At 48.4% G+C, this 24,588-nt stretch overlaps 1 protein-coding gene across 2 annotated transcripts; it reads right to left on the bottom strand.

The window, feature by feature from the left end:
• Nucleotides 1-24,163, bottom strand: FOXJ2 (forkhead box J2). Of its 2 annotated transcripts, XM_023192382.1 has the most exons (12): nt 23,041-24,163; nt 22,709-22,808; nt 16,452-16,798; nt 13,264-13,338; nt 12,228-12,296; nt 11,907-12,047; nt 11,019-11,217; nt 7,643-8,044; nt 7,135-7,236; nt 6,055-6,264; nt 4,997-5,095; nt 1-2,779 (listed from the first exon to the last, which is right to left on the bottom strand). In XM_023192382.1, exons 3-12 carry the CDS (start codon nt 16,782-16,784, stop codon nt 2,691-2,693), a joined length of 1,719 nt encoding a protein of 572 aa, XP_023048150.1. In that variant the 5' UTR covers nt 16,785-16,798; nt 22,709-22,808; nt 23,041-24,163; the 3' UTR covers nt 1-2,690. The 2 variants fall into 2 exon arrangements, with proteins under 2 accessions (XP_023048150.1, XP_023048148.1); XM_023192380.1 differs by lacking the exon at nt 22,709-22,808.
• Between the last annotated feature and the right edge of the window lie 425 nt (nt 24,164-24,588).

The following is a 24,588-nucleotide window of genomic DNA, read 5'->3' on the forward strand; positions in this document are numbered from 1 at the left end:
TAAGATAAAACTGTAAACATTCTTTTTTTTTTTTTTATTAAGAAAGCATGCAAAAAAACAATGACAACAACTTGTGAGACCACATACCCCCTTCCCAGGATGCAGCAATGCAAAGCATTATGGGTGGTGGCACAATGGACTCACCAAACCAGAAACATGAGGAGCAGGGACTGAGGAGAGAAAGGTTGGGATGGATGGATCTATACCAAATAATTACTCCTTTTGTCCCTCTCCTCCACTTTCTCTCTTATTTCCTCTTATAGGCAGTGAGCTTCTGCAATTTTGCACACATCACCCAATACAACAATAATGACTACACTTTGTGTCCGGCAATGCTAGACCAACAAGAAAAAGTAGTATTCTTTTTGTTTCATGAAGGGGAGGGGAAACTGAGGCCCAAAGGGAGTCAGGTTTGCCCTGTGCCATGTAGCAAGACTGGGCTTGGTGGAAGGGAGCTGGAATCTCAGGAGGCCAAATGGCCAATCTCCAGTCCCAGAACCAAACTTCACTACCCTGGCTGCACACCAGAATTCTTCATGAGACTAGTTTGCAGAAGACACAGATGAACAAGGGGCATTTGCATGTATGATTCAGTCTACCCTTGCAAATCCTGTATGGATCTGAACAGGAAAAGGGTTTAGAAAAGAGGAGTGATCATTTACAATGGGGGAATATTGAGGAGAACTAATGGGAAGTTATGTGTAGGACACACCCTGACTGGAAGGAATAAGGAAGGAAAAGATGCCTAAAATAGAGACACTGGGCAAAGGCATTTTGCCACCCTCTAAGAGAAATTCTCCTTTCCCCAATGGGAAATATTATGTCATACTTCAACCCCACTAAGTGCCCTCCAACGTCATGGGAGATTCAAGCCACTCGCACCCCCATTTCTTTCTTACAAAGGCTTCAAAGAAATAAAGTGCTCTTTAGTTAACTGCCCTATCTTGCCCCTTTACTTCAGCCTCACTGGACTTCTTCAATAAACTCTCATATATAACCCCCTTCCAAAAAAAGGAAAGGGGTGGATGAAAGAAAAGAACAGGAGAGCAGAAAGCCAAATCTCTTGGAAATCATGGGTAAATAAAATAACATGAATGAAAAGCAGAAATCACAAAGAAAGTGGCCTTGTCTATTCCATACATTTTGTCCCACAGCTTTTCAGCAAGTGAAATAAGGACAGAAATAAAATTGTTCTTCCCTCTCATAACTAAAATTCAACAATAAACATTAAATATACACTGAGTACTTTGCAACAGTAAGTCATGGCCACCCCTTGTACAAGAGATGAGTTCGCTCTATACCTTTTTCTGGGGGTCCCCCTTGGCCCTCACTGAACTCTTGCTTCTAGAGTATTTACTCGCCTCCACCAATCTCCTTCACCTCTCAAACCCTACTTGCAAAAGCTTCAGCCGGATGATCTAGATTCCACGAGAAGCATCTGCCTATATATTTAAAGAACTAAAATATTCCCTCTCCATTTCCTTGCCAGCTCCCTTTTCCTCTCCCCATCCTCCTACCACCAACACTAAAGGTTTGGTTCTGCTATGAGAGGTGGGAATGAGATTCCCATCAGGTCTTGGACACGACAAAACTACAAAACTCAGAGTGATAATGGGTTACTTTTTCTTTCTTGAGAATCCCAGAAAATGGGGGAAGAAGAAAGATGGGTGGAAGATTTGGGCAAACAATTAAAGGAGGACAAACTAATATTTGCTGAATGGGAAAAAGGGATAGGAAGATAATTCGTAAATGCAAATAAGAGCCACAGTTAATTTTCAGAGAAAATTGTTTAAAAGGCCAAAATAGTTCAGTTGGAATCATCTCCAAGAAGCTAAAACTATGCTGAATAGTTGTCCTCATGCCCTACCATAGAAGCAGAGTTTGGGCTAAAACCAATCCTATCTTCTTACACAATGGGCTCGAAACAAGCCAACGGACACCGATGTAACATGGCAGTGTACACTCAGTTTCACACTGACTTATACTCCATCCCTTCCAACCCAGGTCTCCAATTCCACTAGGATTTTACTGTCACCCTCCTGCACCACCATCATCACTTTCACGCCAATAGGAAATGCAGACTGGCAGAAGTAAGGATTGAAGGTATAAAGGGACAAGGAAGACCTCAGAGGACAGAATTAGCACCATTTTAAAACCTCCAAATTCTCGGCTGCCAAGTAATGTTTCAGACCCTTTCTACTTGGTAATGTGGCCTCTCCAGTCCTGGCCTGAAACTGATGGGAACAAAAAACAATTTAGGGCCAAAAGGTGGGATCAGCATTGAGTTTCTCCAAGAGAAAGGTAAATTGGAGTCTGAAACTTTTCTCTGTAGCTATCATGGCTTCATCTTCCAGCCTGATGATTTTAAATTAGCAAGAGGTGGACATGATCCATGATGTAGGGACAGGAGACTACAGACAGTATATAACCAATAATAATAATAATAATAATAATATAAGAATAATAATAAAAGAACTAGGAAAAAACAGGAAGGAAGAGAGAAGAACGAGGCAGGAAAGAGGGGGTTATCTTCGGCAGCATCTTGCAGTGGCTTCTCCGACAGAGAAAGAACAAAAAGAGGATCTATGTCTATATACAGACGTGGGGGGAGGGACGGGTTGGGGTTGCTCTTTCTCCACGGCCAGACTCCACCATGCGGCCCTGGGCTGATCTCCACACTCTGTGATGCACTAAGTGATTAAGTCCCAGTCGAAGTCATCAGGGATCTCCTCGTTGGCACCAGGAGGTGGCACCGGCGGCCGAGGGACCATATGGTGTGCTGTTAGAAAGAAAGAAAGAGTAAAAGGAGAGTGGATGGGAAGCTGGTCCCTCAATTTAGAAGGATTGTGCTCAGCCCCAGATACCACCACGAAGAAGGCCTTGCGACGTTATCGCCCTTATCAGCTGGAGTTATTTTTGGTTGCAGGCCACCATTTCAGTGAGGTCTCAGGAAATAAACTAGAGCTAATTACATTCCACAGCAATTAAATATTATGCTGCCATTAAAAATTATATTTCTGACGCCAGGCGCAGTGGCTCACGCCTGTAATCCCAGCACTTTGGGAGGCCAAGGCAGGCGATCACAAGGTCAGGAGTTCGAGACCAGCCTGGCCAACATGGCCCAATCCCGTCTCTACTAAAAATACAAAAAATTGGCAGGGCATGGTGACACGTGCCTGTAGTCCCAGCTACTCAGAAGGCTGAAGCAGGAGAAGAGCTTGAACCCGGGAGGCAGAGGTTACAGTGAGCCAAGACTGTGCCACTGCACTCCAGCCTGGGTAACAGAGCAAGACTCCGTCTCAAAAAAAATTATACTTCTGAAAACATATAATAACGATAAAATAACATACAGAAGATAATATCATATGGCCAGGCACAGTGGCTCATGCCTATAATCCCAGCACTTTGAGAGGCCAAGATGGGTGGATCACCTGAGTTCAGGAGTTCTAGACCAGACTGGCCAACATGGTGAAACCCTGTCTCTACTAAAAACTAAAAATTAGCCAGGCACAGTGGTGGGCGCCTGTAATCCCAGCTGCTCGGGAGGCTGAGGCTTGAGAATCACTTGAACCTGGGAGGCGGAGGTTGCAGTGAGCCAGGATCACACCATTGCCTACTGCACTCCAGCCTGGGCAACAGAACAAGACTCTGACTCAAACAAACAAACAGAAGATAATATCACATGAAATAGTATAGAAATTGGGCCGGGCGCGGTGGCTCAAGCCTGTAATCCCAGCACTTTGGGAGGCCGAGACGGGCGGATCACGAGGTCAGGAGATCGAGACCATCCTGGCTAACACGGTGAAACCCTGTCTCTACTAAAATACAAAAAATTAGCCGGGCGTGTTGGCGGGCGCCTGTAGTCCCAGCTACTCGGGAGGCTGAGGCAGGAGAATGGCGTGAACCCGGGAGGCAGAGCTTGCAGTGAGCTGAGATCAGGCCACTGCACTCCAGCCTGGGCGACAGAGCGAGACTCCGTCTCAAAAAAAAAAAAAAAAAAAAAAAAAAAAGAAATAGTATAGAAATTTGTATTTATATTATATGGACAAAGAATACAGAGAGTCAGACGTCACCCCCAAAACTGAAAACACTTGTGGTTAGGCAGAATAACAGTGATTTTTCTATACGTGTCTAAATGTGAAGGATCTGTTCATTTTGTTCTGTCTATGGTAACTTAGTGTCTCCCGACCCCACCCCCACTGTCAGAGATAGTTCAATCCCAGACCCCCGATTCTGGAGATCAGGTGACAGGAAAGCAGACATGGGCACAAAGCAAGTATGTGTGAATAACAAATTCATTTTATTTGCCTGAGCACATCTTCCATCTAGATTCTAAGGCCACACATAAATGTTGCACATAGCTATCTTTTGCTTATATGTATGCTTTCACTTCCTTTTACTATTGCAGTTACTAATTTTAAAGTACATCTAGCCGGGGGCAGTGGCTCATGCCTGTAATCCCAGCACTTTGGGAGGCAGAGGCGGGCAGATCACTTGAGGTCAGGAGTTCAAGACAAGCCTAGCCAACATGGTAAAACCCTGCCTCTACTAAAAATACAAACATTAGCCAGGCATCGTGGTGTGGGCCTGTAGTCCCAGCTACTTGGGAGGCTGAAGCAGGAGAATCATTTGAACCCAGGAGGTGGAGGTTGCAGTGAGCCAAGATCGCACCACTGTACTCCAGTCTGGGCAACAGAGCGAGACTCTGTCGAAAAGAAAAGAAAAGGGGAAGGGAAGGGGAAGGGTAGGAGAAGAAGAAGGGTAGGGGAAGGCTAGGGGAAGGGAAGGGGAAGGGAAGGGACATCTGTCTTCGTTAGTCTCCCCTGACATATACCTCCTTAGCAGGTAGCCCATCCTCCAGCCGTGGGAATTATAAAGGCTCATTCCCTCCTGTGAGATGCAGGCAAAAATGCACAGAATGCCAGCTCAGAGTCAAAGGAAAGCAAAACAACTCATCAGAGTACAACGGTTTCGAAACAAGCTTCCTGGCTCTTACCTGGGCGATTGTATCCTGCTGAGTCCTGGGTGGGGATTGGGTACATTGGTGATGGGCCAGGGTAGAGGTGGGGAGCTTGTGGGTGCCCATAAGAGTTCACTGCCAAAGCAAGACAAGAGTTACTTGAGTCGGGGGGTCACTGTACTCAACAAAGCAGGGACGAAAAAAATATACCCTTGCTCCCATCCTCCTTCTCTCTTCCCTGCCCTGTTCTGTAGCTCCTGCAGGCATGAAGGCTTTCTGCAAAAGCTGTCACTCCTCACCACTGAGGGTAAAAAGAAATGGATAGTACAATTGTGAAATAGGAAAGATATAAGAATGAAAAATATAGAAACATAGGGCGAGGTATGGTGGCTCATGCCTGTAATCCCAACACTTTGGGCAGCCGAGGTGGGCAGATCCCTTGAGCCCAAGAGTTTGAAGATAGCCTGGGCAACATGGTAAAATCCCAGCTATATACAAAATACAAAAAAAAATTAGCTGGACATGGTGGTACACACCTGTAGTCCTAGCTACTCAGGAGGCTAAAGTGGGAGGATCACCTGAGCTCCAGGAGGTCAAGGTTGCAGCGAGCTGTGATCACACCACTAAACTCCAGAGTCTGGGCGACACAGCAAGACCCCATCTCAAAAAAAAAAAAAAAAAAAAAAAAAAAAGCAAGAAACAGGAACATAATTATGACATCTCTCTCATTTCACTTGTTTGAAGATCACGTAAGTATAGAACCACGATTTCATCTGGTATCACCCAGGAGGTAGGGATTACTGAGACACAATTTAAAACAGGGCCTTTCTCTAACAAATCTCCTCCCTTTTCGTAAGTAATTCTGATCTCCCAAACTGAGGTCTAAAAAGGAATCATACAGTCTATTTCTTTTGCATTTTTCAGTTTAGAACTTTGCTGATTCAACAGATATTCAGTCACTGATAAACTAGCTCTACTGCTCAATTTGGGTCACTGCCCCAGAAAATCCTTTCTCTCAGTTCTCTTTTGCCTTTCTGCTACGCTTCCTTTTCTACATAGTCTCCACCTCCATGGCAACTGGCTTTGTGCAGTACCTTGGCTCATGGCGGACTCCTGTTTGCCACTGGTGAGGGCACAGGAGTCAGCAATACGGGCAGGGGCTGGTGGGCGGTGGGCACCCCCTTGAGGGGGCACGTGACCAGTCTGAGTAAGGAAGTGGTTGAGGGAGTCACACAGATTGGCAATGTGATGCTGATCGAGGGTCCAGTTCTTCTGCTCTGCCTGTCGTAGACTCTCCATCAGTTCTACAAAGAGGGAAGCAAGCAATGCAAACATGCAGAGGTAGGAAGCCCCTATCAGACCCAGCCCTCTCTCACCGTTCCAAACACACCATCAATCACCCCCACTGGTAACAGGCACTAACAATAACAATGTACATCTTTCAGAGCTCTGCATTTTCACACTCTCATTCCCCTTGATCCCTTACCAAATTCTTATAATCTCCATCTTACTGATGAGTAAGATAACTGTTCAACGTGACTGAGTGACTCAGCCAAGGTCACACTGTATCAGTAAGTGGTGACAAAATTACAAAATAGTGGTCTAGGGCTTCTAAATTCCTGAGGGCCTTCTCTCTCCCAAAGACAGAATGGACTAGGATAATTCACTGCCATATTGTGAGTTAAGACAAGATTAATTTGAGTTAACTTGAAAATAATGTAAATACTATCCATCCTGTGTAAAAAGAGGCTGGGTGTGGTGGCTCATGCCTGTAATCCTAGCACTTTGGGAGGCCGAGGCGGGTGGATCACCTGAGGTCGGGAGTTCGAGACCAGCTTGACCAACATGGAGAAATCCTGTCTCTACTAAAAATACAAAAACATTAGCCAGGCGTGGTGGCAGGTGCCTGTAGTCCCAGATACTTGGGAGGCTGAGGCAGGAGAATGGCGTGAGCCCGGGAGGTGGAGGTTGCAGTGAGCCGAGATCACGCCACTGCACTCCAGCCTGGGTGACAGAGCGAGACTCTGTCTCAAAAAACAAGAAAGAAAGAAAGAAAGAAAAACAATGAAATCCTAAATTCTGGAACCAACTAACACCCCCCCTTCCGGTTCTAGTTTCTATTGGGTTTTCCCTTACAGTGTATCCCTCTCTTCCTCCATCCTTTGATCACTAACCTGAGAATTGTGACTGCTCAATGCTGGACCAGTTGAGCCGATTCACCATCTTGAAGCTTTCCTTTAAAGAGTCAATATTAGAGCACCAGTCAGAAGGAAAGGCTGTAAAGAGGAGGGGAAAGTGGATCATAAGATACAGTGAAGTATAAGACAGCAGTCAGCTGATACCAGGCTGATGACATGCAAGATTCCTGCATCTATACAGACTATCAGTTGCATTTCCCAGTTTTGGACTCTCCCTCCCTGGGGTTTAGGACTGGAAAAGCTATCTATGCTTTAGGTACAGCCAGGCTCCTAGTCAGGAGAACATGTAAAACAATCTCAATTGATCCAAGAATTCTATAAGACAGAGCTCTAAGTACTAACTTCGTTCAGATTAGCCCACATGAAGGAGCAAAGCCTGAAAGACCCATCGTTCATTTCCTAACTAACTGCACCTCCATGTCGGAGTCGGTACAAGGACATCACCCCACCGTCCTCTAGATCACTCTGCGCCCTCCTTACTCACCGAAGCCAGTGTTGTTGACGGCAGCCTGGCCCTGTGCCTGCGGCTGTGGAGGTGGTGGCTGCTGGGCAGGGTGGGAGTGGGGATGGTGCTGATGAGGGTGGTAGCCTCCGTGCTGCAGGGGGGGTGGATGCATGGCCATCACAGGGGGAGGCCCATAGCCTTCTGCCCCAGCTTGCTTTCCCCCTGGTGGGGTACAACCATCCGGGCTTGGGGTGTGCAGTGGAGGAGCACCGCCTACAGCTGAGGGGCCCTGGGCAGATGCCTGCTGCTGTTGTGGCTGGGATTGCTGGGGAGGCGGCTGTGGCGTCTGCTGCTGCTGCTGTTGAGGTGGCGGTGGCTGCTGCTGCTGATACATGTAGTAGTTGTTCGAGGGTGGGATGTCCCCCAAGAGAGAAGAAAAGCCTGCAGGTGGGGAGGAGGCAGGCAAGTGACTTAGGCAATGCATTTTTCACAAAATGGGATTTTCCCTGGCTTGTGATGGAAAGCCTCAGACTGAAACTGTGGAGTTAAAAGGTTGAGAACGTTCTAGAGCAGCAAAGATCCCTGTGGCCCTCCTGGCAAGTACTAGAGACAGGAAGGCACTTAGGTTAGAGGAGGGCCCTGACAGTGTGAAGACCACTGAAATCTTACTAAAATGGTCAGCGTGTAGCGTTTAATGCTACTTTTTAGGGATTTGGCTGTAGGCCTGAAATCACAGTTTCCCAGCAGGTGAACTTTAAAAAAGAAACCATCCCTGGTCATCTAGTGTTTAGGGGGGAAAAAAAGTAAATCAGAAACAAAACAAAGCCATTGGTCGTCTATTACCTCCTCTTCCTTATTTTCTCTACACTCTGCTACTGTCAACTAATTCCTGTATTCTCTATAAACAGATGTAGCTTGGGTACGGAGCAGAGACAGGATGGAGTTATTTCTCAAGCAGACAGGCCAGGAAGAACCAAAGCCTGAGGCTAGGGGCTTTCGGTCACAATAAAACTTGAGTGAACTCGAGGCTGTCCTCACCCAATCTAATGTTTTACTTTCTTTTTGACGGTTTCTTGCGTTCCCACCTCCAAGCAACCAATGGAATCCACCTGAGTTGAATTCATTTCTCAAGCAAATGCTACAGTCTTGGAACACAACTCTAGAAATTGATCCCCTGGGTCATACAAGAAGAATTCATGAAAATTCATATAAGTTTTCCAAAAAGTGACTAACCAGTTTTTATCATTCCATTCAGCCCCTGCTGCTAACATAGGGCCACTGCACAGAACGAGAAGGTCCAGGGCCTCACCTGAAGTCAACCTCAACCACCGTCTCTAAGTTATTTTAAAAACGAACACAGAGATATTGCAGAGGGCTGAACCAGATGTTCTCTCAAGGGGCCTCCCGATAAAAACTTTAAGTCATTCTCACATGATAATTAGGAAAATGTGCACGGACAAGATACCAGCTGATATTAAGGATGTATTATCAATTCTGTTAGGAGTGATAATGTCATGGTAGATAACTAGAAGAAAGTCATCATTTAGGGATGTATATCAAAATTGTATTTATGAGTGGAATGACATGGTATATGTGAATTCCATTAAATTATTCCAATTTTTAGAAGGCTCAGTGGTAAACAGAACAAGCCTAATAAAATACTGATAACTGTTAAAGTTGGGCGATGGAACACAGGGGTTTATTATATTTTTCTCCACACTTTTGCATCTGTTTGCAATTTTTCACAATAAAACTAACATAAATATAAACGCACTAAAAAGTAAAAAGAAACTGTTCCTGAAACGCAGGGATTCTTGGGGAGAGGGTACTGCTGCTGCCCCCTCGTGGTCATCCTGCAAATGACTCGCCTGCAGCCCCTAAAATCACTGCCCTTAGTTCTGAAAGGGGCAATCCTCCAACTCACTTTCTGAAGCTAATAACCTAGCTTGCCTCCTGAAACAGCTGTATTTGCACAAGGACAGATAAGCTCGCTTTACTCCAAACAGTTTTAGTTCATGAAATATTTCCTCTGAGTAGTGATACCTCTCTTTGTGTTAAAAATAAGAAATACGGGTCAGGCGCGGTGGCTCATGCCTGTAATCCCAGCACTTTGGGAGGCTGAGGTGAGTGGATCACCTGAGGTCAGGAGTACAAGACCAGTCTGGCCAACATGGTGAAACCCCATCTCTACTAAAAAATACAAAAATTAGCTGGGCGTGGTGGCAGGAGCCTGTAATCCCAGCTAATTGAGAGGCTGAGACAGGAGAATTGCTTGAACCCAGGAGGCCGAGGTTGCAGTAGACCGAGATTGCAACACTGCTCTCCAGCCTGAGCGACAAAAAAGCGAAACTCCGCCTCAGGAAAAAAAAAAAAAAAAAAAAAGAAACAAAGAAGCGGCCGGGCGCGGTGGCTCAAGCCTGTAATCCCAGCACTTTGGGAGGCCGAGACGGGCGGATCACGAGGTCAGGAGATCGAGACCATCCTGGCTAACACGGTGAAACACCGTCTCTACTAAAAATACAAAAAACTAGCCGGGCGTGGTGGCGGGCGCCTGTAGTCCCAGCTACTCCGGAGGCTGAGGCAGGAGAATGGCGTAAACCCAGGAGGCGGAGCTTGCAGTGAGCTGAGATCAGGCCACTGCACTCCAGCTCGGGGGACACAGCAAGACTCCGTCTCAAAAAAAAAAAAAAAAAAGAAAGAAATAAAGAAATATGGCCGGGCACGGTGGCTCACACCTGTAACCCCAGCACTTTGGAAGGCTGAGGTAGGTAGATGACTTACTTGAGCCCAGGAGTTCGAGACCTGCCCAGCCAACATGGTGCAACCCTGTCTCTACTAAAAATACAAAACTTAAGCCGGGCACAGTGGCTCACACCTGTAATCCCAGCACTTTGGGAGGCTGAGGAGGGCGGATTACCTGAGGTCAGGAGTTCGAGACCAGCCTAGCCAACACAGCGAAACTCTGTCTCTACTAAAAGTACAAAAATTAGCTGGGCGTAGCAGCGTGCACCTGTAGTCTGAGCTACTTGGAAGGCTGAGGAAGCAGAATTGCTTGAACCCAGGAGGCGGAGGTTGCAGTGAGCCAAGATCTCGCCACTGCACTCCAGCCTGGGCAACCGAGTGAGACCCTGTCTCAAAAACCAATAAAAATAAAAAAACAAAAATCAGCCAAGCATGGTAGCACGTGCCTGTACTCCCAACTATTTGAGAAGTTGAGGTGAGAGAATCGTTTGAACCCATGAGGCAGAGGTTGCAGTGAGCCGAGATCGTGCCACTGTACTCCAGTTTGGGCGACAGAGTGAGACCCTGTCTCAAAAAAAAAATAAAAATTGAAAAAAAGGGAAAAAAGAAAATGTCACCACTTGTTCATCAAGATAAAAAAGTCTCCAGGTAACCATCCCAACTCCAGACTCACCGTGCTGAGAGGAGGAAGAGGACTTCTCCAGCATGGACTTATAGAGGTTGCGGAAGGACCAACTTAGATCCTGAAAGTTGATCTCTGAGTAGGAGAATTTAAAGTCGTGGTTGGTGTTATAGAGGGGAGGGGGACCCTCAGCACTTTCTCGACCTGAAGACCCTGCTGCCACTGCTCCATCATCCACAGATCCTGTGCCCTGCAAAAACAGGTAAGAAATTCCTGATCAGTGTCCCAGCTGAGGGACCAATAAAATCCTTCGATGGTCACCAGGCTCTCCTGCCTGTCCTCTTAATCCTCGCCCAGCTCTTCAACGGCCCAGCATCATTTTCTCCTTCTCTGCTCATTGGTTCTTATCTTGAATCTACCCTCTTCCTCTCATCAGTCTCCATTTCTTCTTCTTGTTTGTTTGTTTCTGAGGCAGGGTCTTGCTCTGTCGCCCAGGCTGGAGTGTAGTGGCGTGATCTCAGCTTACAGCAACCTCCACCTCCTGGGTTCAAGTGATTCTCATGCCTCAGCCTCCTGAGTAGCAGCAACTACAGGCGCACGCCACCGCGCCCAGCTAATTTTGTATTTTTAGTAGAGATGGGGTTTTGGCATGTTGGATAGGCTGGTCTCAAGCTCCTGGACTCAAGTGATCCGCCTGCCTCGACCTCCCAAAGTACTGAGATTACAGGCATGAGCCACTGTGCCCAGCTTTTTCATCCTGATCTTTCTCAAAGTCCTGCTGTGCCTTTCTATTTCTATTTCCCTCTTTTGCTTTCCCCTTCTTTCTCAATTTATCTGCCTCATATATCACAGATACTCAATACATAATTCTGAATAAACAGGGACACATCTGAATCTATTCACCACCCATCCCATGACCCCTGCCATATCTGCTCCTACCTGGCTGTAGCTAGCAATAGATGTGGGGCTCTGAAGTGACATCTGTGGATTCCCCTCAGGAGGCAGTGAGGCTTCCCCACTCCCTGGAACGCCTCCCCGCGGGCTCTTGCTTGCCTCCTGTTCTGGTGAGTCCTGGGACAGCTGAGGGTTGTGAAGAAAAGGAAATCTATAAGCAGAGGCACAACATCCTCCAAGACCCACGGTTTCCCCTCTGCTGGTATGTCTTCCACCTTTGCCTCTGACAGGACTGAACATCCACAAGAGGAGGTGGAAGGAACAGCTGGCTCAGATATGGCATCTCCCCATGAGCTGGGAACTTACATCATCATCTGGAGGGTGTCTTCTCTTTCGGGAAATGTCAGGGCAGGTGTCAATTGTCCAATAGGAACCCTGGAAGGAGATCCCATCCCCACAGAAAACAAAATCATTACATTCAGAACCTCCCAGGGTTCTGGGTATTAATGAAGAGCAAATTTGTCCTAGAAACTCACTGAATATGCCAGAGGTACTCCTGTGGTCCAAACACAGGCCTCGATTGTTTTGGAGGGGCAGAACAATGGCATCTAGCTCAAAGAGCTGAAAATGTCCAGACACAGCCTCTCCCTTCCCTTCTGACCTGAGGCAAAACTTGCTTGGACTTTAGCATCCACATCTGTCAAATGGAGAGAATGATCCATCCCTTCTCTTTTATGGGGGAAACACCAGGGACTTTTCTATAGAGATGTTTGTACAAAGGTTATTAAGTCTACCTTTTACATCTAGGAAAAAAGAGTGCCACACAAAAAGGGGGAGCATGAAAGTCAACTTTACCCTAAGTATTTCTATTTAAAAAAAAAAAAAAAAAAGATTTCACAGTCTGTTTTTTTATTTTTTGAGATGGAGTTTCACTCTTGTTGCCCAGACTAGAGTGCAATGGTGCGATCTCAGCTCACTGCAAACTCTGCCTCCCAGATTCAAGCAATTCTCCTGCCTCAGCCTCCTGAGTAGCTGGGATTACAGGCATGCACCACCACGCCCAGTTAATTTTTTGTATTTTTAGTAGAGACGGGGTTTCACCGTGTTAACTAGGCTGGTCTTGAACTCCTGACCTCAGTTGATCCGCCCGCCTCGGCCTCCCAAAGTGCTGGGATTACAGGCATGAGCCACCGCGCCCAGCCTCACAGCCTTCCTTAGTCACCCATTCTCCTGGGGGCCCACAAGCTTGACAACCAAGCTTCCTCTAAGAAAAAATAAAGATGCTTCTCTAATTAGCATGAATTCCTCTTCTGGGTAATTAAAACAGCCATGGGACTCTGGGCTGTCAACTATTTCACTCCCCTTCCTGCTCCTCCTTTCAATGCTTATAGGAGTCTCTTACCTTCCCAGGGTCATCCCGAGGTCTGGGCACCTTCCGGAAACACTTGTTGAGAGAAAGGTTGTGCCGTATTGAATTCTGGAGATGCAGAGAAGCAAGTTAGGCCTGAGCATTGTGCGGAGCAGAAAATTTTCCAATAGAACACAGAGGGACACACAAAAAAACATAATAAACCATGGAGTTGAAGTATCAGGGTAAGCTTAGTACCTCTTAACTACACTGATGGAGGGAATTATGCACCAAATAGCAACAGCAATGAGATAAGAAAAATGCAGAGATTAAACTGATGGGAGGGAATGGCTACAAATTTGATTACTAATGCTTCTGAAAAACTGATTATATAGTTTTTCAATCTTTCCAGCCAACTGACAGGTATATAAATGCCTCACAATCACATCTGCCCAGTTCCTCAATCTACCCTACTGATAGCAAAAGAACAATGTTTTACAACTTTTTATATACATTATGAGTGAAACAAAAACACAGATCACCTTCATTTTCTCAGTAGCCCATAGAATGTTCACATTCGGAGGAAAGAAATATTGTATAAGTGTGTTGGGGCCGGGCATGGTGGCTCACGCCTATAATCCCAACACTTTGGGAGGCCGAGATGGGCTGATCACCTGAGGTCAGGAGATCGAGACCAGCCTAGCCGACATGTTGAAACCCCATCTCTACTAAAAATACAAAAAATTAGCCGGGCGTGGTGGCACGTGCCTCTAATCCCAGCTACTCAGGAGGCTGAGACAGGAGAATCGCTTGAACCCAGGAGGCAGAGGTTGCAGTGAGCCTAGATCGTGCCACTGCATTCCAGCCTAGATAACAAGAGCGAAACACCATCTCAAAAAAAAAAAAAAAAAAAAATGTGTGTGTTGGGTGGGGTTGGGGGTTATGGTAGCTAGGAGGGACATATTTACAAAGGGAAAGCTCAATGGGCCAGGCATAATGGCTCATGCCTGTAATTCCAGCATCTTTGGAGGCCGAGATGGGAGGATCACTTGTGTCCAGGAGCCTGAGAACAGCCTGGGCAACATAGTGAGACCTCATTTCTACAAAATAAAAAAAAGTTCCTGTGCATGGTGGTGCATGCCTGTAGTCCGAGCTACTCAGGAGGCTGAGGTGGGAGGATTGCTTGAGCCCAGGTTCAAGCTGCAGTGAGCTGTGATTGTACCACTACAATCCAGCCTGGGTGACACAGTAAGAGCCTGTCTTTAAAAAAAAAAAAAAAAACCGGCCGGGCGCGGTGGCTCAAGCCTGCAATCCCAGCACTTTGGGAGGCCGAGACGGGCGGATCACGAGGTCAGAAGATCGAGACCATCCTGGCTAACCCGGTGAAACCCCGTCTCTACTAAAAAATATACAAAAAACTAGCCGGGCGAGGTGGCGGGCGCCTGTAGTCCCAGCTACTTGGGAGGCTGAGGCAGGAGAATGGCGTGAACCCAGGAGGCGGAGCTTGCAGTGAGCTGAGATCCGGCCACTGCACTCCAGCCTCCAGCCTGGGCGACAGAGCGAGACTCCGTCTCAAAAAAAAAAAAAAAAAAAAAGGCCAGATGCGTTGGCTCACAACTATAATCCCAGCACTTTGGGAGGCCGAGGCAGGAGGTGGATCATTTGAGGTCAGGAGTTCGAGACCAGCCCAGAAAACATGGTGACACCCCGTCTCTACTAAAAATACAAAAAAATTAGCTGGTTACAGTGGTAGGCGCCTGTAATCCCAGCTACTCGGGAGGCTAAGGCAGAAGAATCACTTGAACCTAAGAGGCGGAGGTTGCAGTGAGCCAAGATTGCACTACTGCACTCTAGCCTGGGCGACAAAGCAAGACTCAGTGTCAAAAAAAAAAAAAAAAAAATGAGGCTGGGTGCAGTGGCTCACACCTGTAATTGCATTTTGGGAGGTCAGGGCAAGTAGATCACTTGAGGTCAGGAGTTCAAGACCAGCCTGGCCAACATGGTGAAACCCCGTCTCTACTAAAAATACAAAAATTAGCCAGGCAGCAGTGGCGCACACCTGTAATCCCAGCTACTCAGGAGGCTGAGGCAGGAGAATCGCTTGAACCCGGGAGGCGGAGGTTACGGTGAGCCGAGATCATGCTATTGCACTCCAGTCTAGGCAACAGAGTGAGACCCTGTCCCCCACCCCTGCAAAAAAAGAAAAAAAAGAAAAGAAAGCTGAGTGCTTTCAATAGTCTCCAACTTACTACATGGTTTGTATGTCAAATGGGGATTTACAGAGTGAGAGAACTACATATTAAGTTCCCATTCCTACTCAGCAACTGACAAATGAGCTACTGCTCCAAAAAATTGAGCATATCAGCCTTCCTTCTTTGCTTGGGAGAGGAGCCCCTTCTTTCTTCGTCTCCAGCCAAACAACTTAGCTTCTCATTACTTGCTTGGTAGCCAGCTGTTAGTAAAGAACCTAATTATATTATTATTTTTCTTGGAATGCAGCTTTTCAAAAGATGATGACTGTGCAACGGAGCTATGGAAATCTGATGATCTAGATTAGATTCCTACCTCTAGGTAGGAAGGAGTGATGCCATGCCTTGCGAAGTGACTGGAACATCGTAGAATGGTAATAAACATTTGTGAAATGAATGAATATCCTCTTTGAGGGACAGAAGACAAGAGGGTGTGGGCCGGGCATAGTGGCTCATGCCTGTAATCTCAGCACTTTGGGAGGCTGAGGCGGGCAGATCATGAGGTCTGGAGTTCGAGACCAGCCTAGCCAACATAGCGAAACCCTGTCTCTACTAAAAATATAAAAAAATCAGCCAGGCATGGTGGCGGGCACCTGTAATCCCAGCTACTCAGGAAACTGAGGCAGGAGAATCGCTTGAACCTGGGAGGTGGAGGTTGCAGTGAGCTGAGATCATGCCATTGCACTCCAGCCCGGGCGACAGTACGAGACTCTGTCTCAAAAAAAAAAAAAAAAAAAGAAGATAAGAGGGTGTGATAAGCAACAGTGTCCTGCCATCCCCATCACTATACTTAATGGCTTGGAGCTTCCGTAACATACCTTATAAAAGTTGTTCAACTCTGAAAAACAGTAGGGGGCAGAACATATGAGATGTTAAGTTTTCACATCTCTGAGACAAGCCAGAGTAAACTGAACAGGTTACAGGAAGAAACAAAAGTAGAGAAAAAGGTTGTTGAAGGCTAAATCTAAGCCAAAATTACAGAAGCATTCCCACCTTCCAACCAATGCCAGCATTCTTGTAATAGGGGAAGTTATCACAGATCCAGCGGTAAATCTCGCTGAGCGTCATCTTCTTGGCTGGAGACGAGTTGATGGCATAGGTGATGAGGGTGGCATAGCTGTATCGTGGCTTGCCGTCCTGGTGAACTGCTGCCTCATCTTTGCTCAGGGTGGCATTGGGATCTGTGGGTGAGCCTGGTGAACACTTGCGGCTGCTCCCGGGAGGCCCAGCCTGGGAGGCACTTCCAAGCTTCTCGATGGTAGCTCGGAGGGTCAGCTGGGGAAGCCAGTCTATGGAGGTGAGGCTGCTCTCTAGGTCAGAAGCCATGGTACTTCTGGGTTCTGCAGAGAAGAAGACAAAGAGGAGACAAAAATACTGGGGGCAAGTAATACTCAAATCCTTTTGTATGAGGGAAGGAGAGTTTCTTCCTACTCTCATTCCCATAAGACACCCATGGCATGGCCTTCCACCAGGTGTTCTCAGAATCCCCAAGCAGATCTATCTACCAGATGATGGACTGCTAGTTACCCTACAGCTTAACGTGGAGCACAGCCAAAAGGCCTCTCCATATAGGACTGAAAGAGATCAGACTTCACACCAAAATGAGCTATTTCCTCAATTCACCTTACTTATAGCCCTACAACATAGTATTTTTAAACTACGTAGGAATGAGTTTGAAAAAAGGAAAACCCCACTTAGCAGGTGAAATTAAAGTCCATTCTCCAATCATGTGACACCTGTTGTATTTTCATACGACATCCAGATGGCATCAATGTCCATGTAAAGAAAAGGTCTACCTAAATACAAACATACATGGGTGAAGCACACACCAACACTTTTAAAGACGTTTCCTACTAGATATATGACAAGCACTTGCCCTTTTTATCCCACACACATGTGCACCTGAGGCATATTAGATATATCCCAGGCATAAATTATACATGACAACCAGCAGACAGATACATAAACAGTGAAGCACATACACAGAGATCACGACTACATACACAGCATACATTACCACCAGAGCACAAAGTCACACACAGAAGCAACACATCCTGAGTACACAGCTGCCCTCACACTTTTTAAGCTACCCCTTGCATGCTCCCGCCCACAGACACCAACACCAGGAAGAAGTCATCTACAAGGACTTCCCACCTCTCAGCCTGCTGGGCTTCACCCAGCCAGGGAGACACCCAGCTGTGAGCCTACCGGTAACAATCAGATAGCCTGGCTAAAAATAGCCACTCTGGGGCTTGGAGCTGGCTCCCCTTCTCCGCCCTCCTCCTCTCTCCTTCCTTCCCAGCCAGGCAGGCACGCTCGCTGCACCTCCATGCAAACTCCTGGAGCTGCCAGGCCGCCTACGCCTGATGTTTGCACGCCCTGCTGCCACCCACACTGCCTGGGCGCTCTTGCCAGCAGAGAGGTATAGCTACAGCGACGTCTTGCTGAGGGAAGGTGAAGAACGATGGGTGCTATCTGTATGGCAGGGTCTAGAAAGGCTGGCAGGAAGCACTAGGTAGCCATTTGGCACTCCCCTAGAGCTGATGCCAGCAACCCCTAAGCACTTGCTGCCTAACAGGTTTGTGCCTGCACAGCCGCCAGATTCCAGCTAACATTGTCTTCCTCAGTCCCACCAGGGCATTTCCCCTGAGGAGCCAGGACTAGACCGCCTCAAAGTTCAGAATCCTGAACAGAAACATATGATGTAAGTGATCTCTAAATCCACAGCTAGATATATGCACAAGCGTATCCATAAAATACAACAGATCCACACACTTTGCAGTCTAAAACTCAACAGCAGATCGGACCATGTCCCCCTCTCTCCTGACCCCATCACATCTTTCAGGGTCTCAGCTCCCTCTTCTATCCTAGGTAGTGATTCTTCTGCCCTTGACCCTTAAGCTTTTCTCCTAGGGGTCAGCATTCTCACTTGCTCCCCTCTCCCCAAGGCCCACCCACGCAGATGGCAATCTGCATGTGTGCACATGTACCCAGCCCTGTGCTCCTAACCAGCAACATGCCCACTCCACAAGGCTAAAGGAAACACCTTAGTGTCTCAGGGGCTGGGGCAGCAAGAGACCCAACTGTAACCCAAGAATTGTTGGACAGGAGAAAAGGGGCAGAGGGAGAGGGATGGCATGTTTATAAATAGCGTCATAAAGCCTTTCCCCTTTATCCTTAGCTTCTCTCCCACCATCCTCCTCTTCATCCCACTACCACCTTGCCCTAACCATCCATGGAAACTTGGAAACTAACAGGAACACTTAATCATTCCAGGAACCTCACACCTTCCAATACTACTAAGTCAAAACACCCCAGCCCCTGGGCTATAGCAGGGTACTTGTAGCAGGATCACAGTCCTGTAGCTGGGTCATCCGCACTGAAGAGTGGCATGCCAATGAGCAGGTTTCCAATGACCAGGGTCCTCCTGGGTCCTCCCCAGATGGGGAGGTCCCTAAAGTAGTTCTGCGCTATTCCCTATTATCTCCTTCTAAAGATCCCTAGGAATTTCATCTTAAGAGCACAGAGGCCTTCAGTTGATATTTCATTTGAAACAATTTTTCCAACATTGGACAGGGGCATGAGAGTGGATTTAAAGTGTTTAGAGGGCTTACAGAAGAACCCACTTGGCACATGCCCATCACAGTGAGTGCCTGAAAGGGAAGCACTCTTAGCCTTCTGCAAGTTGTTCTATGCCCTTCCCTACCCTTACCCCAGCACCAGCTTAGGACACTGAGGTTAAATTCAACCTTTCTCCAGCCCCCTTCCAGTCAGCCCTCCAGATACAGCCCCCAGCACTCAAAATATATTCAGATCTCACCAGCTACAAGCAGTATGTAGCATCTGATCCTTTTGATCTTTCAGCACCGTTCTCCTTTGACCCATTCCACTCCCTCACCCCCTTCACTTCCCCATTTGTGAAGGGCAGCCCAGTGTGTACAGCCTCAGAGACTGAGGTTCCTTGGTTCTATTCCAAATCCTCCTGGACTGTCCCTAACCATCCCTTGCCTCTCTGATGAGGTCTTTTTTTTTTTTTTTTTTTTAGAGACAACGCCTCGCTCTGTGGCCCAGGCTGGAGTACAGTGGTGCGATCTCGGCTCACTGCAACCTCCGTCTCCCAGGTTCAAGCGATTTTCCTTTCTCAGCCTCCCGAGAAACTGGGATAATAGGCACGTGCCACCACGCCCAGCTAATTTTTGTATTTTTAGTAGAGACGGGGTTTCACCATGTTGGCCTGACTGTTCGTGAACTCCTGACCTCGGGTGATTTACCTGTCTCAGTCTCCCAAAGTGCTGGGATTACAGGTGTGAGCCACCATGCCAGGCCCCCAGTGAAGTCTTGATGCCTCAGTTTTCCCCTTCAATAAAAGAGATGAACTCATAAACCCTGCCAAAGCATCATCCCTGGAGGGAAGTGAATGAAACTTAATGAGCTCGTGGCTTCCACACATTCCATGCTCCCCAAAATAATGGCATGAGGCTAATGTTCAGGGCTATTATTAGAAAGGCAAACAAGAGGTACTTCCATTTTTCAGTCCAACCAACCTAGTTACCCAGACCTCTTTGTGCCACGGGGCTTGGGCAGAACCTGAGTCAGGCCACATTCTTCTCTGTGAGCTGGAAGACTGAAAGGAAATACCCATAGAAGCTGGGAAAGGCAGCCAAAGGGCAGGCTCCATCACATCCACAGGACGCCTAATGAAGACTACAGAACTGGGAGAAAGGCAGAGACAGACAGATAGACATTCTGGGAGTGAAAGACTGATCCTGGATGAAACATGTAAGATCCACAATAACAGGCTCAGTTTTCTTCCCATTTTATCTGAAAGGCCACTAATTGTTCTCATGCCAATGTCAGGTATTAACATGTGATAACTTGCTGCCCCATACAGAATGCCAGAACAAAGAGGGCAGTGGCTAGGTGTAGCACATGAGGAGTTGGGCTGCCTGAGTTTCTTTCTTTCTTTTTTTTTTTTTCTGAGACAGAAGTCTCGCTCTTGTCCCCCAGGTTGAGTGCAATGGCTTTATCTCAGCTCATTGCAACCTCAGCCTCCCAGGTTCAAACGATTCTCCTGCCTCTGCCTCCCAAGTAGCTGGGATTAAGGCGCCTGCCACCACGCCCGGCTAATTTTTGTATTTTTCGTAGAGACGGGGTTTCACCATGTTGGCCAGGCTGGTCTCAAACTCCTGAGCTCAGATGATCTTCCCGTCTCAGCCTCCCCAAGTGCTGGGATTACAGGCGTGAGCCACCGCGCCTGGTCAAGCTGCCTGAGTTTCAATCCCAGCTCCACTATTTTGATTGTTGTAAGGATTACCTCGAGTTAATATTTTTAGAGCACTTTGTAAGTGCTAAATAAGTGTAGCTATTGTTTTTGAATGGGGAAAAATGAGAATACTAGAAATTAAAAATTAGCAAACTGACAGACTATAGATAGGAGTGGAAGCAGCAAGCCTGCAGTGGTTTGCATTACAAAGCCTGCACTGAGTCTGCAATGGTTTTCAGGATGTCGGAATCTCAAACTTTTCCTTTGGAGATAACCACGCAGTACTAGATAATGCTAGGATCAGGAAGACTCCAAGGATGAAGGAATGAGGGACTATCATCTCTTATCTTCCAGGGAGAATTAAGTGTAGTCATAAAACATGGTCTGGGAAAGTACTCTCCAAACCACAGTTAATCCCACTCAGTAGCCACCTACCTTGCTTCTAACTGATTCCAGAGAGGCAAGGAGGGTTAGGGAACTCGGTCCAAACAGGACCAGTTAAACTGTGGTGGTGGCGGACTTGGAGGTGTTGTGATATAGTTCACCCTGAGCCATTCAGGCAGGTGCAGGCCAGCATCTGGTGAAGTACTTCATAAGAAACAGGCTGCTGTTAACCAGAGTGGCCTCTTTTGTAAAAGGTGGGGGAGGGAGCTCCGGAGTTAGGAGTCAAGGATCCTCATCCTTTTGAGAGCAGCAGTATCAGCAATGAAGCTCTCTTATTAGTACTAGAAGAAATGATCCCAACCTGAGACTGGGCTGCCCTGCTGCTTAAAGGACTGTCCTGTAGACCGTCATGAGGGCTCCCACTGGCTGGGGGAGGCCAAGCCTCTCCCCTCAGGTGGGCATCTTTACCACCTCTCCATGTCCTTGAACAGGGGCACCTGCTTCTAGAGGCCCACCAGAAACACACAATTCTAGGTAACTGGAGTATAGTCTGAAAAGCACATAAGTACCTATCTCCACACACTTACCCACTTGAAACAGAGAGAGCCACACTCACCTGAATTAAGAAGTATATGCATGTTGTCCTACAGCACAGCCACACAAACCTGTGCCCTATCTCATATACCACCAGTAGCTTCCAGGACAAGTGAATGTGCTCAGGAACTTAGGTAGACCTCACCCATGCCCCAGAAAGAGGAGGAAATATGAAAGGCCAAGTCAGATGAAGCCTCCTTCACATCTTGTCCTTGCTATGAGACAAAAGATAAGGTATCTGCTAATGGCGAGGCAGGAAAGCAGACACCCAGCCAGTGACCTCTCCTAAAAACAGCCCAGGCTTCAGGGGAGGATTTCCTGGTACCCTTTTCCTGCCTTTTCTGAAGATTCTGGACTTTGATAATTCCCTAGCTTATGAAGGAAAACTTCAAGGTTCCGGGAACTCAGAACTGAACAAGAAACAGGAAGGGAGAGGATGAGACTATTAGGTACTTTTCTGGAAGGAAACTTTATATACTCCTCAAAAGTGAAATCTCTCCAGTGATCAACTTGTTTAGGTGGAAATCTGGAGAGAAGTGGAGCAGCAGCCCTCCTCCCTTCGTATCCAGGATCTACTTTTTCCTGAAGAATTGTGAGCAAAAAACAGGAGCTGAGAAGGAGACTGGGGCAGTGGTACAGGGCCAGCATCAAGGAAGCGCTTCAACCCAGGAGCTGGCATTCCCCCGCACACTTTCTTCTCGCCTCAGAACATGTGGGATTCCCATTTTCCCTTTGGATTTTATGGGCAGAGGCATACATCCAGCTAGCAATGGAAATGTCAGGAGAGGAGGCCTCTTGGTATCTGAGATAGGATGAGCAGGAACAGATTGCTTTTCTTGTCAAGGGAGCAGTCATTGCAGTAAGCTGGAGGGAACACCTCTGGTGAACACTAAGCTGACCTCGGCATGCCCTGGGCAAGGCCAGGACACCAGATGCCACCGTGATTTTCATGAGAACCCGCTCTCCAGGTGAAAAGGCCCAAGGGTGAAGGGCGGTATGGGAGTCTTACCACTGGTTAGGTTGTGTACCCAGTACGCATGTTCTCAAAATGCAGCCGTTTTCTGATATCCCTTTTCCTCAGCATGAAAACATCGGCTTCCCTAAGGGACCTAAAATGAATCCCATCCCTTTAGTCCCCAAACACTAAGAAACCCATTTCTCAGAGCTTCTGCCGCAAGATGTGAGTTCAAATCCAGGAGGCCCTTGGATCCCATTTCCCACTGGATTTTCTGAGTCATCACTCTGTCTTCCCCGGTAGTGAAACCCACGATCCACCAGCTCAACCCCCTACACCCACTAGTGCCAGACGATGACAGAGAGAAGATGAAAGAAAGCACTAACCTGTCTCCAAGGTTCCCCCGGCAAAGGGAGGGAACCACTTGGTACTGGAGTTTGGGGCTGGAGGGACTCCCCTCTTCAGAGGCAGGTGACGGCTCTCATCCTCAGTGGCTCTTCCTGAACTTGGCTGAGCCTCCCAAGTTGGTGAGGGGAACTTGGTCCCCTGAGGATGAGGAGCCAAGGGAGGAGGAGGAGAAGGAGGTCCTACTTGGGGAAGGTGGCACACCCCCCACACCCTGCTTGTTACCCTGGGGAGGAGGGGAGGAGCCTCTCCCAACCAGGAGTTGTCTCCTCCCCCTTGGGGGAGTTCCCCTCCCCCCCAAACTGGATCTTTCTGAGTTGGAGGGCTCTTTCTGTCCGCTGGAGATCTGAGCGGAGGGGCTCTACCCCGTTCCACTGTCTAGGCACGAGGAAGTTGAGGGGGAGGTGTTCCCCTCTCCAGAAGGCTGAAAGCCGATTCCTCTTCTTTCCCTGGAGTGGCTTCTGAACGTAAGGACTCCTGTCCCCTGTGAATACTGGTGGGCCGAGGGTGCCTACTCCATAGGCAGAGCCCTCTCTCTCTTTGCCTCGAAAGTCCTCAACTGTTGAGAGTGTGTGTTTGGAGGGGCGGGGGCGCGCTAGGGTGGTCTCACTCTGCTTCTCTGCGGAAAGCTCCCCTCTTTCCACTTCTGGGGGTCTCCTCCCCGGCCAGTACAGGGGTCTTCCTCGCCTCTAGGCAGAAGAGCGGCGTCCGCCCACGGGTCTCTTCTTTCCCTCACCCGAGTGGTAAGGGTCTTTTCTCTCCAACAGGGGGAGAGGTTGCTCGCGTCCCCGCTCCCGCCTCCGCTCCCGGGGTGCCCCAGAGGGTGGGGCTTTCGTACTCCCGGCTCTCGCTGAGCTGGCCTGGGCAGCACGGTCCGGGAGGCCGCGGCTCGAGACTCCGGTCCCTGCTACTGTGGCGGCAGCGCCTCCTCTAGGGCCGTCCTGTCCGGTCCGCTCCCTTCGGCGCGTGGGGCTCCCAGCGCTGCCACCGCTCGGGCTCCGGCCAGTTCGGGCTCCCGGGGAGCCAGAAGGCTGACGGACAGTGTCAGGGCTCGGCGCGGGCTCGGGCTCGGCTCGGCTCCGCTGCAGGCCCCGGCTCCTCCCCGGCCTCCGCGCCGCGCTCCGCGCCCCTCCCCCTCCCCCGCCCGCCGGCCGCCGCCGCCACCGCCTCCCGGCGCGGGTTAAGGAGGAGCCGGGCGGCGCCCAGCCGCGAGCCGCAAGCCGCGCCGTCCGGTCTGCACCCCGCCTGGAGAGCCACGGCTGCGCTCACGCCGGCAAGGGGTCTCGCCGCCCTCGCCCCCCTGCGGCCGCGTGGCTCCGGGAGCTCGCTGTCTACCCGGGATGACAACTCACTGCTCCCGGTAGGGAGATTCCCTCGTGCGCACCGTACACCGTCAATTCCAGCTGACACCCCGACCCAGGCGTTTCATTCTGTTAAACTCCGAATACAGATGAACAGCTCCAGCTTTCTCAGGACTGTCTTTGATGGGCTTCTCTTTCCCTCGAGATAATTTTAAAAGGATCATGAGC

Source organism: Piliocolobus tephrosceles, chromosome 10 (genome assembly GCF_002776525.5).
Source record: "Piliocolobus tephrosceles isolate RC106 chromosome 10, ASM277652v3, whole genome shotgun sequence".
NCBI classification, from domain to species: domain Eukaryota; kingdom Metazoa; phylum Chordata; class Mammalia; order Primates; family Cercopithecidae; genus Piliocolobus; species Piliocolobus tephrosceles.